Source organism: Tupaia chinensis, unplaced genomic scaffold (genome assembly GCF_000334495.1).
Source record: "Tupaia chinensis unplaced genomic scaffold, TupChi_1.0 Scaffold138665_1, whole genome shotgun sequence".
Taxonomy (NCBI): domain Eukaryota; kingdom Metazoa; phylum Chordata; class Mammalia; order Scandentia; family Tupaiidae; genus Tupaia; species Tupaia belangeri.
In genome coordinates, this window is record NW_006198557.1 from 1,039,693 (window position 1) to 1,053,681 (window position 13,989).

The window sequence follows — 13,989 nt, forward strand, 5'->3', positions numbered from 1 at the left end:
GGACTCCCATGTAGTCAATCGCAGTTCGAGTCCCAGACCCGGTGGCTCAAACTCATACCAGGCGCGAGTGCATGTGTGTGTATCCAAGATCCTGAGAGGAGAATGGAGGAGAAGGGATTGCGGCATGGCCGTTCCTTCCGGGGGGTGATTTCTCACTTTCTGTCTCTCTGTCTTTCTGGCGAGTGCATGTGCCCTATAGCAAAACCCTCTCCAAAACAAAGGAAAAAAAATATTTTATTTAACTTTATTTATTTATTTATTTTCATTTTACCTGTGCAGGACAGATTGAGAGAGAAAGAGAAAGTGAGAAGGCAGGCCGCCAGGTCCGGGACTCAAACCGTGGTTGGCCATGTGGGAGTCCACTGCCCCTAGCCTCCATGCCACCTGCCAACTCCTCTCTTGTCCTTTTTTTTTTTTAAATGTTTTTCTATGTAAAAATGGGTCTTGACTTTTCCGACGGCTTTATATAATTCATGGAGACGTATACTCCAAGCCTGCCGAACAAATGGGAAACTGAGGCTTGGGGTGAAGGTCACATAGCCGGGGACCCCGCCTCTTCCCCTCGGGCCTCAGCCTGGGTGGGTGGAAGGTCTAGGTGCTAACCAAAAGGGGTGCGCCAGGCTGGGGCCTGAGAACTCATGGCCACCTGTTCCTTTGCAGCTGTGCCAGGTCAGGGCATGCCTCGGTGCCAGCGCGGTGCCACCGCCAGGGACAGCAAGCCTGATGGGGACGGAGCTCAGCCCATAGCTGCCATGGGAGGCCTGAAGGTTCTTCTGCACTGGGCCGGCCCTGGGGGCGGAGAGCCCTGGGTCACCTTCAGTGAGGCCTCGCTGACAGCTGAGGACATCTGCCTCCGCGTGGCGCACAAACTCGGTAAGTCCGGGCACCGCGGCAGGGTGGGGGCAGCAGTGAGTGCGTCCATGCCTCCGTCTGCTCGTCTGCTCGTTCACCCTGCAGACGCTGAGGGAGCGCCTTCTCTGTGCCAGCCCTAGTCACTGCCTCTGTAGGGCTGATGTGTTTTTTTTTTTTTAAGAATTATTTTTTTTAACTTTCTTATTTTCCAGTTTGATTAGACAGAGAAAGAAGGAAAGTGAGAAAGCAAGCCACCAGGTCCAGGACTCGATCCATGGTTGGCCATGAGGGAGTCCAGGACCTTTAATCACCACGCCATCTGCCAGCCCCGGGCTGATATTCTATTAGGCTGGGGAACACAGTGGGAACAATGGTAAATAAGAAAATTGGGACCAGCAGATGGTGTCATGGTTATGGCACTGGACTCCCACATAGTTGACCGTGGTTCAAGTCCTGGACCTGGCAGCTTAAAATTTAGGCCAAGCACATGCGTGCCCGAGATCCCGAGAGGAGAATGGAGGAGAAAGGATTGCGGCATGGCCATCCCCCTGGGGGGCGATTTCTTGCTTTCTGTCTCTCTGTCTCTTTCTGGGGAGTGCATGTGCCCTGTATCAAAAACAAAAACCTCTCCAAAAGATTAAAATTAAAAATAAATAATAATAATAATATATAAAATAAGCCAAGTAATAATTTTATAAAAATGGGATCTTTTATTAAAAAAATTAAAAAATAGGGACCAGCAGTTAGCATAATGGCTATGTCACTGGACTCCCATGTAGTCGACCGCAGTTGAGTCCCGGAACCGGTGGCTTAAAACTCACGCCGGGTGCGTGTGCGTGCGTGCTCAAGATCCTGAGAGGAGAATGGAGGAGAAAGGATTGCGGCATGGCCATCCCCCTGGGGGGCGATTTCTTGCTTTCTGTCTCTCTGTCTCTCTCTGTCTGTGTGGCGAGTGCACGCACCCTATAACAAAAACCTCTCCAAATAAATAAATAAACAAACAAACATACAAAAATTAGTTCCCAGGGCATGTGTGTGTATGCCCCAAACCCCAAAAGGATGATTACAGCAGGACCTTTTCCCAGTAGTGTGGGCTTTCTCCCTCTTTTTGTCTCTTTCTCTAGTGACTACACACACCCTCTAGCAATTAAAAAAATGCTTTTGCTGGAACCAGCAGTTAGCATAATGGCTACGTAGTTGGACTCCCATGTAGTCAATCGCTGTTTGACTCCCAGACCCGGTGGCTTAAACTCACGCCAGGCACGTATGCGTGCGTACCCAAGATCCCGAGAGGAGAATGGAGGAGAAGGGATTGCGGCGTGACCATCCCCCCTGGGGGGTGATTGCTCACTTTTTGTCTTTCTGTCTGTCTTTCTGGCAAGCACACGCGCCCTATAGCAAAAACCTCTCCCCTCCCCCAAAAAGTTTTTGTTTTGTTTCGTCTTTTTAATATTTTTTAACTTTACTTATTTTAATTCGATCAGAGAGGGACAGAGTGAGAGAGAGAGAGAGAGAGAAGTGAGAAAGCAAGCCACCAGGTTCGGGACTTGAACCTCGGTCAGCCATGTGAGCGTCCAGCGCCCTTAACCACCAGGCCAGCCGCCAGCCTCCCGAGGGCTGATTCTGAAAGGACTAGCCAGGTTTCTGAAGGATGTGAAACAAGCCTGACAAAGGAAACCGTGTGTAGGAGGCCCAGGGAGCTTGATCTTTTAAGGAAGCAAAAGATCTTTGAAATGACTGGGTTATAGTTTTGAGAGTTTGAAGAGGAAGTAATCATTGAAACCGGGGGCCAGCCAGGGGCATGCTGGTTAAGGTGCCGGGTCCTATGTGACCAACTGCCTGGTTCAAGTCTCAGCCCCAGCGGCGGCATGACTAGGCCCCATGTGAGGCTGCTCTCTCTCTCATGTATATTCTTTGGTATTAAAAAATATGTATATAGGGGACCAACAGATTGCGTAATGGATATGTCATTGGACTCCCACATAGTTTGCCGCAGTTCGAGGCTTGGACTCAGCGGCTTAAATTCACGCTGGGCATGTGCGTGCGTGCTCAAAATCCCAAGAGGAGAATGGGGGAGAAGGGATTGTGGTGTGGCCATCCCCCCTGGGGATGATTCCCCACTTTTTGTCTGTCTCTGTCTTTCTGATGAGTGCTCACACCCTATAGCAAAAATCTCTCTCAAAAAAAAAAAAAAAAGGGGCCAGCAGGTGGCGTTCTGGTTGAGGTGCTGGACTCCCACGTGGCTAACTACAGTTTGAGTCCCAGACTCGGCAGCTGGAAACTCAGTTCTACGCATGTGTGTGTGTGTGGCCAAAATCCCTAGAGGAGAATGGAAGAGAAAGGATTGTGGCATGGCCCTCCCCGCAGGGATGATTTCTGATTTTCTGTCTCTCTTTGTTTCTGGAGACTGCACACGGCCTACAGCAAAAATCTCTTAGAAAAAGAGAGAGCGAGAGAAAGCAAAAAAAAAAAAAAAAAGGCAGGAAAGGAGAGGAAAAGAAGAAAGATACTTTTTGGGTGGCCAGGAAATATGGGCAAATCTGGAGGCCAGATTAGGGCAGGCTTTCATTGAAAAGGAAGTGGACAGATCCCAAGGGTATGGGGCATGCAGAGAGGGCAGGGCTTGGCTACTATTTTGTTTCTTGCGTTTTTTTAAAAGATAATTTTTTAAAGAATTATTATCATTTTTTAATTGCATTTATTGCATATGCACTCACCAGAGAGACACAGAGAGAGCGAGCAGGAAAGTGAGAAAGCAAGCTGCCAAGTCCAAGATTTGAACCACGGTCGGCTATGTGGGAGTCCAGCGCCCTTAACCACCATGCCCCCTTCTGGCCCCCGGGCTACTGTTCTTATGTGGAGAGGATGGGAAAATTTGAGGACAAGAACAAGTGTCTGGCTTGAAGAACAGGGTGCAGGAAGGAAAATCTTTTTTTTTTTTGGAGAGATTTTCACTGTAGGGCGCGTGCGCTCGCCAGACAGACAGAGAGAGACATAGAGACAGAAAGCGAGAAATCACCCCCCAGGGGGGATGGTCACGCCACAATCCCTTCTCCTCCATTCTCCTCTCGGGATCTTGGGCATGCACACACACGCGCCCGGCGTGAGTTTTAAGCCACCGGGTCCGGGACACGAACCGCGGTCGACTATGTGGGAGTCCAGTGACATAGCCATTACGCTAACTGCTGGTTCCCCCAGGAAGGAAAATCTTAGAGAAGGCACATGAGGTATGATTGGAACATGGCACCTTGAAGAGGGTATGGAATGTTCCAGATAGACAGAGAGGAGGTTGCTTGCATGTTTCCTCAGGGCTGGAGTTCAAGGAGACCTCAAAGTACCTGTTCGTTATTTATTTATTTAATTTTTTTTTTTGAGGTCCTCTCAGGATCTCGGGCACACGCGCCCGGTATGAGTTTAAACCATGGGGTCCGGGACTCGAACCACTGTCGACTATGTGGGAGTCCATTGACATAGCCATTACGCCAACTGCTGGTCCCTATCCCTCCATATCTTTCTCCTGGTTAAAGACAATCAATGTTTAACTTAAAATTAAGTGTATGGGGACCAGCAGATGGTATGATGGTTACATCACAGGACTCTCACGTAGTTGACCGTGGTTCAAGTCTCAGACCTGGGGGCTTAAAACTCATGCCAAACACATGTGCGTGCGTGCTCAAAATCCCAAAAGGGGAATGGAGGAGAAGGGACTGCAGTGTGGCTTTCTCCCGTGGGGGGTGATTTCTTGCTTTCTGTCTCTCTCTCTGTCTCTAGCAAGCGCATGTGCCCTATAGCAAAAATCTTTTTTTTTATATAAAAGAATTATTTATTTATTTATTTTCTTATTTAATTCCATTTGTTATTATTATTATTTTGAAAATTGACCAGAGAGAGAAAGAAAGGGAAAGCAAGAAAGCAAGCTGCCAGGTCCAGAACTCGAATCGCAGTTGACCATGTGGGAATCCAGCGTCTTTAACCACTGTGCCACCTGCCAGCCCAAAAGTCTCTCTAAAAAATAAAATAAATAGAAATTTAAAAAATTAAATTAGGTGTTTATTGACTAATTTACTCCCAGCTTTGTCACCTGGTACAAGGAGCTTCCAACTTCCCCGGGAAGAGAACATGGCAAGAGATTTTTATTTTTCTTTAGGTTTTGCCATAAGGTGCACATGCTAACTACAGAAAGACAGAGAAAGAGAAGTGAGAAGTCACCCCCCAGGGGGGATGGCCATGCCACAATCCCTTCTCCTCTGTTCTCCTCTCGGGATCTTGGGCACGCACGCACACGCGCCCGGTGTGAGTTTTAAGCCACCGGGTCCGGGACGCGAACCGTGGTCGACTACGTGGGAGTCCAGTGACATAGCTGGTTCCCCTGGCATTTTTTATACAACCTGGTTCAAGACTTGAACCATCGTCAGCCATGTGGGAGTCCAGCACCTTAACCACCACACACATGTTGGTCCACATGGCAAAAGCTTTCATTTTCAGGTCTAGGATTGTGACTATCTCTCTGTCACACCCCATTGGCTAATAACTGCTCAATGGCCTCAGCCTAGCTGCAAGGGATGCTGGGAAATGTAGTTCCCCTGTGAGGCCATAGCCTGGTCAGGATATTGCATTGTCCTCTCTGCCTGGGAGCAGTGTGGGACTGAAGCTGTGGGCAGGGGAGGTGGTCCAGGAAGGGGGCGTGAAGGGAGTCAGTGGGTGCAGGGCGGTCTCGGGCTCATGTCAGCAGACGACTTCACCTTGTTCGTCCCCCATTCCAGGCATCACTCCACCCTGCTTCAATCTCTTCGCTCTCTTTGACGACCAGGCCCAAGTGTGGCTGCCCCCAAACCACATCCTCGAGATCTCCAGAGACACGGACCTGACGCTGTGTTTCCGCATGAGGTGCGTGCAGACCCCTCGGAAGTCTGGCTCCTAGCTGCAAGGGATGCTGGGAAATGTTGCTTCTGGAGCTGGTCTGAGGCTGTGCCACACCCCAGCTGTTTCCCCTTCCCTTCCCGCAGGTTTTACTTCCGGAACTGGCATGGCATGAACCCTCAGGAGCCAGCGGTGTACCGCTGCGGGCCCCCCGGGACTGAGGCAGCCCCAGAACGGGTGGAGCAGGGCATGCAACTCCTGGACCCAGCCTCCTTTGAGTATCTCTTTGAGCAGGTGTGAGCCGGGCTGGAGAGGTGGGGCTGTTTGGGGAGGCCAGGGGGACCTTAGGGACAGTTAAGGAGCAACTGTGCCCTTCCTCATGCCAATACACTTAATAGATTTCAAATGATATCATTTAGGGTCACTTTGCTGATTGAACCTAGAGAGAGTGAAACCGGAGAGTCGGCCACCTGGGGGTGTGCTGGTTAAGGTGCCGGGTCCCACGTGACTGACTGTGTGGTTGAGTCCCAGATCCAGCAATTTGAAAAACATACTAGGCAGGGGACCAGCAGGTGGCGTGGTGGTTAAGGTGCTAGACACTCCCACATGGCTGACCACGGTTTGAGTCCTGAACCTGGTGACTTGCTTTCTCATTTTTCCTCTCTTTCTTTCTCTATCTGGTCAAATTAAAATAAATGAATGAATAAATTAAATGAAGTAATTCTTTAAAAAAAGGAAAACATACAGGGCTGGCAGGTGGCATGGTGGTTAAGGCAGCTGGACTCCCACATGGCTGATCGTGGTTCGAGTCCTGGACCTGGCAACTTGCTTTTTCACTTTCTTTCTCTCTCTGTGTCTCTTTCTCTGGTCAACCTCAAAAAATAAAAATAAAAATAAAAAAATAAATAAAATAATGACAATGGATAAAATTAAATAAAAAAATAATTATTTGAAAAAAAAAAAAAAAAGGAAAGAAAAACATACTAGGCAGGCTAGCAGATGGTTTAGTGGTAACATTACTGGATTCCCACATGGCCGACCACGGTTCAAGGTTTGGACCCGATGGCTTCAAACTCATGCCGGGTGCACACGTGTGTGTGCCCAAGGTCCTGGGAGGAGTATGGAGGGGAATGTACTGCAGTGTGGTCATCCCTCCTGAGGGGTGATTTCTCACTGTCTATCTGTCTCTCTGGCAAGCACATGCTCCCTATAATAAAAATCTTTAAAAAAAAAAGAAAAAACAAGAAAAAGAAAAACACACTAGGCATGTTAGTGTGCACGCTCAAAACCCTGAGGGGAAAATGGAGAAGAAGGAATCGCAGTGTAGCCATCCACACTGGGGGATGATTTCTCACTTTCCCTCTCTGTCTTGCTCTCTGGCAAGCAGATGAGCCCTATAGTGAATACTAAAAAAATCGAGGGCCAGCAGATGACGTAGCGGTAAGGCAGCTGGATCCCACATGGGAGACTCTACGGTTTGAGTCCTAGACCGAGCAGCTTGAACTCATGTGGGGTGCATGTGTTTGCATGCCCGAAATTCTAAGGAAAGTGGAGGAGAAGGGATTGCGCCATGTAGCCATCTCCCCTGGGGGTGGGTTATTACTCACTTTCTTTTTCTTGCCTCTCTCTTCTGGTAAGCACATGCATTACGTAACCAAAAAAAGAAAGAGAATGCTGTGATTGATTAGCAATGTCTGCCACAGGCGAAGGATGGGGCAGAGGAAGTGTGTGTGCTATGATTTGGCCTTTCCAGAAAATGGTGATTTCCTCTCCATAGTAGCTAGATGCAGGGGATTAAAGAGTGTTCTGGCTGGAGAGCAAACACATTCTCACGCCTCCCTTTCCCTCTGCTTATTCCACCCCCAGGGCAAGTATGAGTTTGTGAATGACGTGGCCTCACTGTGGGAGCTGTCAGATGAGGAGGAGATCCACCACTTCAAGAACGAAAGCCTAGGCATGGCCTTTCTGCACCTCTGTCACCTCGCTCTCTGCCGTGGAGTCCCCTTGGAGGAAGTGGCCAAAAAGATCAGGTATCTAAAACTGGCATGGGGTTGGGGGGGAAGTGGTGTGGTGGTTAAGGTGGCTGGGTTCCCACATGGCTGACTGTAGTTCAAGTCCTGGACCCAGCAGCTTGCTCTCTCACTTTCCTTCTCTCTCCCTGTCTCTCTCTGGTCAACTGGTCAACTTCTTATTTTTTTTTTCTTTTTTAGAGAACTATTTTATTTAACTTTATTTATCCATTTGTTTATTTATTTTAATTTGACCAGAGAGGAAGTGAGAGACAGAGAAAGTGAGAAAGCAAGCCGCCAGGTCCAGGACTCGAACCACAGTTGGCCATGTGGGAGTCCAGCACCTTTAACCACCATGTCACCTGCCAGCCTCCTCTCTCTGGTCAACTTCTAAATATAAAAATAAAAATAACGACAATAGGGACCAGCAGTTGGCACAATGATTATGTTGCCAGGACTCCCATGTAGTTGACTGCGGTTCGAGTCCCATACCCAGTGGCTTAAACTCAGGCCGGGTACGGGTGCGCGCGTGCCCAAGATCCTGAGAGGAGAATGGAGGAGAAGGGATTGCAGCATGGTCATCCTCCATGGGGGGTGAGTTCTCGCTTCCTGTCTCTCTGTCTCTCTTTGTCTTTCTGGCAAATGCTCATGCCCTATAGCAAAAAAAAATAATAATGACAACAATGAGGGACCAGCAGGTGGCATGATGGTTAAGGAGCTGGACAGTCCCACATGGTCAACCACGGTTCAAGTCCCGGAGATGGCTGCTTGCCTTCTTTCTTTCCCTTTCTCTCACTCACTCTGTCCCTGTCTGGTGAAATTTAAAATAAATAAATAAGTAAATAAGTAAGTAAACTTAAATGAAAGAATGCAAAAAAAAAGAAAAATAATAGAAATGGCATGGGGACGCTGCATGGGTGGGGAGGGCATATGTCACAAGCATTTGGGGCCAGGTTGGATCTTGCCCATTGCCATACCTTCCTTCAGTTGACAAGCACATACTGAACACCTACTGTGTGCTGGCACTAGTTCTAGGTGTCGTCAATACAACAGTCAACGTGTCAGACAGAAACCTCTCACCTGGCCCAGCCTGGTGACACCGTTGGTAGCAAACTGAACTGCAGTGCTGGAAGCCACGTGGCCAGCCATGGGTTCGGATCCCCAGGTATGCCTAAAAGCACACTGGGTGTGCAGACATCCTCCTGAAGAGCTGGAGTGCTGGGGGCCTTCGGAGGCACAGCCTTTGGGTTGGGCCAGGAATCGAACCCAGCCTTCTCACGTGGTCCTAGGCTGTGGAGCACAGTGTCTTAGCAGCACAGGCCACTGTGGCTGGGCTCAGTATGTCTATTTTGTTTTTAATTTTTTTTTGTCTTTGGAGAGGTTTTTGCTATAGGGTGCGTGCGCTCACCAGAAAGACAGAGAGACAGAGAGACAGAAAGCAAGAAATCACCCCCCAGGGGGGATGGCCACGCCATAATCCCTTCTCCTCCATTCTCCTCTCGGGACCTTGGGCACGCACGCACATGCGCTCGGCACGAGTTTAAGCCACTGGGTATGGGGCACAAATGGTGGTTGACTACATGGGAGTCCGGCAACCTAACCATTAGCCATCTGCTGGTCCCTTTGTTTTTAATTTTTAATATTTGCCAGAGGGATTGTGTGGTCACCAGAGAAAGAAAGTGAGGGGGCCAGCAGGTGACATGGTGGTTAAGGGCGCTGGACTCCCATGTGGCTGACCACGGTTCGAGTCCAGGACCTGGTGGCTTGCTTTCTCACTTTCCCTCTTCCTCTCTCTCTCTCTTTCGCTCTATCCCTCTCTAGTCAAATTTAAATAAATAAATAAAGTTAAATAAAATCATCCTTTAAAAAGAAAGAAAGAAAGTGAGATCCTCCATGGGGTATGGCCACGCAGCAATCCTTTCTCCCTCTCTCTCTCCTTCTGGGATTTTGAGCACACACACACACACAGGTGCCTGTCACGTTTCTCAAACAGGGTCTAGGATTGTGACCATACATTCAGCCACGGGTAATCTCGTTGCCTTCACCACTGTGCCACCGACTGGCCAGAGCGCACTTATTTTCTTTGTTTAGAGAATTATTTATTTAACATTATTATTATTTTAATTTGCTATAGGGCACATGTGCTCACCAGAGAGAGAGAGAGAGAAAGAGAGAGAAAGCAAGCCACCAGGTTTCAGACCTGGTGGCTTGAAACTCATGCCAGGTGTGTGTGCGTGCGTGCCCAAAATCCCGAGAGGAGAACAGAGGAGAAGGGGTTGCAGCATGGCCATCCCATGCACCTGTAGCAAAAATCTCTAAAAGAACTATACATTTATTTATTTATGTATTATTATTTTTTAATTTTTTTTTATATGTTCTTGCTCTACAGGGCGCATGTGCTCACCAGAAAGACAGAGAGAGACAGACAGAAAGCGAGAAATCACCCCCCTGGGGATGGCCACGCCGCAATCCTTTCTTTTCCATTCTTCTCTTGGGATCTTAGGCATGCACGCACACACCCCTGGCATGAGTTTAAGCCACCAGGTCCAGGACTCCAACCGAGGTCAACTACATGGGAGTCCAGTGACAGAGCCATTATGCCAACTGCTGGTCCCTATTTATGTATTAGTATTATTATTTAATTTGCTATAGGGCACATGCACTCACCAGAGCAAGACTGAGAAAGAGAGGGAAAGTGAGAAAGCAAGGCACCAGGTCCAAGATTCGAACTGTCGGCCATGCGGGAGTCCAGCCCCTTAACCACCATGCTACCTATTGGCCTGAAAGTGCACCTGTTTTCTTTTCTCTTTTAAAAGGATTATTGTGTTTAACTTCATTTATTTATTTTTAAGTATAATCAGAGAGGGATGGAGTGAGAGAGAAGAGAGGGAAAGCGAGAAAGCAAGCTGCCAGGTGCAGGACTTGAACTGTGGCCAACCATGTGGGAGGCTGGCGCCTTTACCACCACACCCCCTGCTGGCCTCAAAATCCCCCTGCTTTCTAGAAAGCTAAGGAGCTGAGACTCAGAGAGATCAAGCCATGTGCATGGTGTCGCCCCGGCAGGCCGCCCAAGGCGCCCTGACCAGCCCCCCTGTGTGTCTACACAGCTTCAAGGACTGCATCCCCCGCTCCTTTCGGCGGCAGATTCAGCAGCACAACGCCCTGACGCGGCTGCGCCTGCGCAGTGTCTTCCGCAAGTTCCTGCGGTCTTTCCAGCCCACCTGCCTGTCCCAGCAGGTGGTCATGGTCAAATACCTGGCCACGCTGGAGCGACTGGCGCCGCGTTTCGGCTCGGAGCGTGTGCCCGTGTGCCGCCTGGAGCTGCTGGCTCAGGCTCAGGACGAGCCCTGCTATATCCGGGACAACGGCCAGGCCCCTGCAGACCCCTGCCCTGAGGCTGCCGCAGGACCTCCCACCCACGAGGTGCTGGTGACGGGGACCGGTGGCATCCAGTGGCGTTTGAGACGGGCAGAGGTGAGCAGGTGCTTCTGCACGGAGTCCTGGGGTTCCTGAGGGTGGTCGTGGGCAGCCCTTGCCCGGCATGGCTCTGGGGTGTGGCCGTCTGTCCCTTGGGGTCTATTTCCCATGGCTGCCTGCCCCCTGGGGGTACCTCTAGGGAATCCCTTTGTTGGTCGCCGGAGGTCCTGGGACCTGGAGTGAGCGCCCCGGGATTCCCGCTCACCCTCCGCAACTCTGGCTTCTGGCGTGGGCCTCCATCTCCCTGGGACACCCTGCCTCCTGGGGGCGCCCCAGAAGCGCTGCAGCCTTTGACCAGCACTGCCCTGCGCCGCCCCACCCCTGCCGGGTGTCCAGGTTTCTGGTGGCAGTGACAGCGGCAGGGAGGCACCGTGGACCTACTTCTGCGACTTCCAGGACATCAGCCACGTGGTGCTGAAAGAGCGCGACGTCACCATCCACCGGCAGGACAACAAGTGCCTGGTGGGGCAGGGCCGGGGGCCTGGGGGTGGGGCCTGGGCGCGCTGCGGGGCGGGGCCACGCCTGCCTGACTCCGCCCGCTTGCAGGAGCTGAGCCTGCCTTCCCGCGGGGCCGCCCTGTCCTTCGTGTCGCTGGTGGATGGCTACTTCCGCCTGACAGCGGACTCCAGCCACTACCTGTGCCATGAGGTGGCCCCCCCACGGCTGGTTATGAGTATCCAAGAGGGAATCCACGGGCCCCTGCTGTGAGTCCCGGAGGGGGGCTTTGGGAGTAGGAGGGGCATGTGTTCATGAATATGGGCTCACCCGAGGGGCTGATGTACGTGTGCATGTGTGCACGTGTGTCCTGTGTGGGCATGCACACATGCACGCGTTATATCCAGTGTATGGGTACACGTGTGCGCCTTCTTACCCATGTGTGATGCACGTGTTTGTGATGGATGAATGGTGTGTGTGCGTTTGTCTCTGCATGCCTGTGGTGTGTGAGGATGTCTCTGAGTGTGCGTGCACATGCCTCTTGGCCGTTCCATATGGATGTGCACAATGCCTGTATGTATGGGAGTGTGCACACTACGGGTATAGGACACCTGAGGGTGCCTGAGGTGGCACAGGGAGCGGGGCATTGTGAGGGGCGTGTCGGGGAATGTCAACTGTGCGTGTTTGGAGTGTAGCAGCCTGTTTGTTACGCAGCTGCGTCAATGCCTCAGTGACTGTGTCATTGGCATTGATATTGAGATTATCATTGCACAGAAGGTTTCATGGGACTGTCATTCCAATGCCCAGGGCCATGGCCATTCAGGAGTGTTGGCTCTGCTGCTGTGTCTCTCCAGGTCATTTCTGAGTCGCCGTGTGACCAACTTTGTTCGTGACTTACGGGGGCTAAGAGTGTGAAGTCTTAGAGCCAGCAGATGGCATAACAGTTATGGTTGACTGTGGTTCAAGTCCCGGACCTGGTGGCTTGAAATGAACACCATAATCCCTTCTCCTCCATGCTCCTCCTGGGATCTTAGGCACATGCGATTTCTCACCTTCCCTCTCACTCTGTCTCTGTCTCTCTCTGGTAAGCACACATGCCGTATAGCAAAATTAAAAAAAATAAAAAGAGAGAAAGAGAATGAAGGTTTTTTATTTTTAATTTTGAAAGGTTTTTGCTATAGGGTGCATGTGCTTGCTAGAAAGACAGCAAGAGGCACAGAGTCAGAAAGCGACAAAACACCTCCCAGGGAAGATGGCCACACTGCAATCCCCTCTCCATTCTCCTCTTGGGATCTTGGGCACGCACGCACACACGCTTGGCGCAAGATTAAGCTGTCGGGTTCAGGACTCAATCTGCAGTCAGCTATGTGGGAGTCCAGCAATGTAACCATCATGCCATCTGCTGGTCCCATTGTTTAAAAAGTTATTTATTCATTCATTTTATTTTAATTTGTCCAGAGAGAGACATAGACAGAGAGAAAGAGGGGGAGCGAGAAAGCAAGCCACCAGGTCCGGGACTCCAACCCTGGTCAGCCATGTGGGAGTGTTCAGCGCCCCAACCACCACGCCACTTGCTGGCCCCCATTTTTTTTTTAAATGAAGGGTTTTTTTGGTTTTGTTTTATTAATTTTGTAGGAGGTTATCCCCCCTGGGGGGTGATTTCTGGCTTTCCGTATCTCTTTGTCTTTCTGGTGAGCGCATGCGCCCTATAGCAAAAACCTCTCCAAAAAAAAATGTGAAGGGCTCTTGCATTTGATGGAGAGAAGCAGGAAGAGAAACTCAGACAGCACCCCCGTGGGAGATGGTCATGCAGCAACCCCTTCTCCTCCATCTCTCCCTCCTGTTGGAATTTTGGCCACTCCTACACACACCCAGCCTGTTTCTGAGGCCGCCAGGTCTGGGACTCAAACCACGTAGTTGGTCATGTGGGATCCAGCCGTCTTAACCACCAGGCTGTGGGCTGACCCCTGCCCATTGTCATGTGACCACGTAGCAGATCGTCCTTCACGTGTGACCCTGTGAGTGCCTATCCCATAGCGGACAGCTGCTTCCTGTCGGTTGGCACACGTGTGCCCCTGTCATCGCCGCGTGTGACGGACGAGCGTGCACCTGCCTGGTGCCCGTGTCTCTGTGAGAGTGGCCTCGTGTATCTGAGTGTGCAGTGTCCCGATGCGAACGGCTGTCTGACATCCCTCCCTCCTGGCTGTGTGCCTCTTAGGACAGGTTTTTGTTTTTTCTTTTTAAGAGAGTTTTTTTTTTTTTTTGGAGAGATTTTCACTGTAGGGTGCGTGCACTCGCCAGACAGACAGAGAGAGACAGAGAGACAGAAAGCGAGAAATCACCCCCCAGGGGGGAT

General features: G+C 50.6%; 1 protein-coding gene across 5 annotated transcripts in view; it reads left to right on the top strand.

The window, feature by feature from the left end:
* The window catches only part of TYK2 (tyrosine kinase 2), a 28,924-nt gene that overhangs the window by 1,856 nt on the left and 13,079 nt on the right, over nt 1–13,989 (top strand). For all 5 annotated transcript variants that reach the window (XM_006161547.2, XM_014592871.2, XM_006161548.3 and 2 more), the window contains 7 exons: nt 661–873; nt 5,616–5,739; nt 5,859–6,006; nt 7,579–7,742; nt 10,829–11,195; nt 11,535–11,660; nt 11,745–11,902. In XM_006161547.2, the coding sequence (XP_006161609.1) occupies nt 678–873; nt 5,616–5,739; nt 5,859–6,006; nt 7,579–7,742; nt 10,829–11,195; nt 11,535–11,660; nt 11,745–11,902 (1,283 nt within the window). In that variant the 5' untranslated portion in view covers nt 661–677. The remainder of the gene's footprint in view (nt 1–660; nt 874–5,615; nt 5,740–5,858; nt 6,007–7,578; nt 7,743–10,828; nt 11,196–11,534; nt 11,661–11,744; nt 11,903–13,989) is intronic.